The sequence below is a fragment of the Morus notabilis genome, unplaced genomic scaffold (assembly GCF_000414095.1).
Source record: "Morus notabilis unplaced genomic scaffold, ASM41409v2 Scaffold1333, whole genome shotgun sequence".
In the NCBI taxonomy this organism is placed as follows: domain Eukaryota; kingdom Viridiplantae; phylum Streptophyta; class Magnoliopsida; order Rosales; family Moraceae; genus Morus; species Morus notabilis.
Genome location: NW_010364060.1, coordinates 639,422 through 641,751, shown reverse-complemented (window position 1 = coordinate 641,751; position 2,330 = coordinate 639,422). Strand labels below are relative to the sequence as shown.

The 2,330-nt window shown below is 31.7% G+C and overlaps 1 protein-coding gene across 1 annotated transcript in view; it reads right to left on the bottom strand.

Moving 5' to 3' along the window:
- Positions 1-1,820: 1,820 nt before the first annotated feature.
- Positions 1,821-2,330, bottom strand: part of LOC21403167 (ethylene-responsive transcription factor WRI1) — a 7,803-nt gene continuing 7,293 nt past the window's right edge. The window contains exon 7 of the mRNA XM_024170493.1: positions 1,821-2,330. This exon is cut by the window's right edge and continues 409 nt beyond it. Coding sequence (XP_024026261.1) covers positions 2,015-2,330 — 316 coding nt within the window. The 3' untranslated portion in view covers positions 1,821-2,014.

The window sequence follows — 2,330 nt, the reverse complement described above, 5'->3', positions numbered from 1 at the left end:
TATTAATAATTTTTTTATTTTTTTTATTTTTTTATTAATATTATTATTATTGATATTATTCCATACGAACAACTAAACACAGTAATGTAATATTCTTGAGAATTTAAAAAAGATTCATGTATGAAACCAAACACAATAATGTATTATTCTTAGGAATCATATTACCCTCCATCACTTTTTTGAGAATATGATTCCTACTGATTCTCGCATACCAAACACCCCCTAAAGAGTTTTGTAACGGTTCACTTGAAGAAGGATCGGCTACACTAAGCTCCATGATCGCAAGATTGGTCCTTTTCCGCATCACCAAATGTATTAGCTAATATAAGTAGTTAAATAAGAAAAGAAAAGGAATGAGCGAAGATAAAGAAATTAACGTGGTTCGGTATTTTACTTACATTCAGAGATTAAGAAAAGAGAGAATGAATTCATTAATAAGAAGCGCTATGGAATAAGTTCCACATAAACTTACATTACAAAGCACATAATTAATGGGCAAGTTATCTAACATTAAAATGAAGAAACTTCTTTAATGTGAAAATATATCAATAAAGTCGAAATTAATATTTTACTCTTTCTAACATTAACAATCATGAGCGATACCTTTTCGAGGGGTTGTTCTTTTGCAATAAAATTCAGAAAAAATTTAAATTTGAGTTACAACTTTATTTAAGTTCATATTCTTTTGTAAAATTTGAGCTTGAACTCGAGTTTGAATTCGAATTTGAACTCGAGTTTGGGGCTAAACTCGAGTTCAAGTTTTCCCTTCAACTCGAGTTTATAAACTTGAACTCAAGTTAATGAACAATATTTTTTCTATTCTTAAAAATGTCATAACTTTTTCATTTTAATTCTGATTGAGATGATTTTTTTCTATGCATTCACAATGAAAAGACGAATAAAATCACACTCATATACCCTATTAAAATTTTTCATCACCATTGAGTTTTTATTAAAGTACTATTTAAATATAAATTTAAGTTTTGACTCACCCAAATACAAACTCAAGATTTTCAATTCAAATCATAACTCAAATGTGCACATCCAAATATAAACTCAAATTATAATTCAAATTTAACTCAAAATCATCACTCAAATTACCCTAATATAAAAGAACAACCCCGAGTTCCATCCACTAGATGTTGCGCCAACTGAAGTAACGAGCTCGCGTACTAACAACTCGAGGTCGAGTGTGAACTGATGCACGTTGTTCTCTGAATAATAATGTTGCCATTCTCGTTTTGTTTATCTAGGTGTCGCTTGGTTGTTTGCTTTGTTGTCGTTTACTAGTTTATTCCCTTTCCTCCCTAAAAACGGATCAGTTGGAGATTGTAATTTTTGAATTTTTGACATATTTTTGATTCGTCAATGTTGGACTATTGTTATCACTTATGAGATCATATGCATGCTTGTTGGACTTATGGCGGTGTTATGTTCTCTTTATGCGTACATGTACCTCGATGAAAACATGCATGTCAGCGGAACTTGCGGTGGTTTTTTTTTTTTTAAAGTAAGAAGGTTAAATTTTTTTAATTATTAAATTTACATATTTTTTAATTTTTATATGATTTTATATAAATTTAATGAATATAAAATCTAACCATACTGGTATGTTAATATACAGATAATTGTCATTTTTTTGAAATATATTTATACATCGTTTATTTTATCAATTCGAATCAATCGATTCGAATTTTCAGGCCTAAATTTACACAATTTGTAGTAAGCTTTACTCATAAAATTATATATTTTTTTTTTTTTTTTTTTTTCCCTTCGTTTCTCTGTTCTCTTTAATCTATGAAATAACTAATAGATAGAAAGAAAGAAAAATATTCCCCCCACGCCAATCAAAGATACGAAGTCTTTTTTTTATATATAATTTTAACTGAAGAAAACCTCGAAAACAATTGAAGATCTCGAACGAACATATGATCCGCCAGGGAAACATCCAAACCTCTACAGTTTTTTTTTTTTTTTTTTTTTTTTTTTGGGTGACTGAATCAAACTATTAATCCTAATTCAAACGGGAGCAATTACATACAACAGAAACCGACGCCGGGGAATCAGAAAATGATGATGATGAAGAAGAAGAAGACAAAATCCCGGCCTCTCGCCGGCCGTTGATTTCCCCATCGACGGTCCCCGATCCACCGCCGCCACCAAGAACTCCAAAACCTGTGACGTCGTCCAATTTGTCGAACACGCCTTCAAAATCGTTATCACCGGAATCGGACGATCCCGGTCCTAATCCCGACCCCGATCCGAAAATCAGATCGATGTTTTCCTCGAATCCCGTGTCGTCGAACAAGTCCAGCAACTCTCCAGGCTTA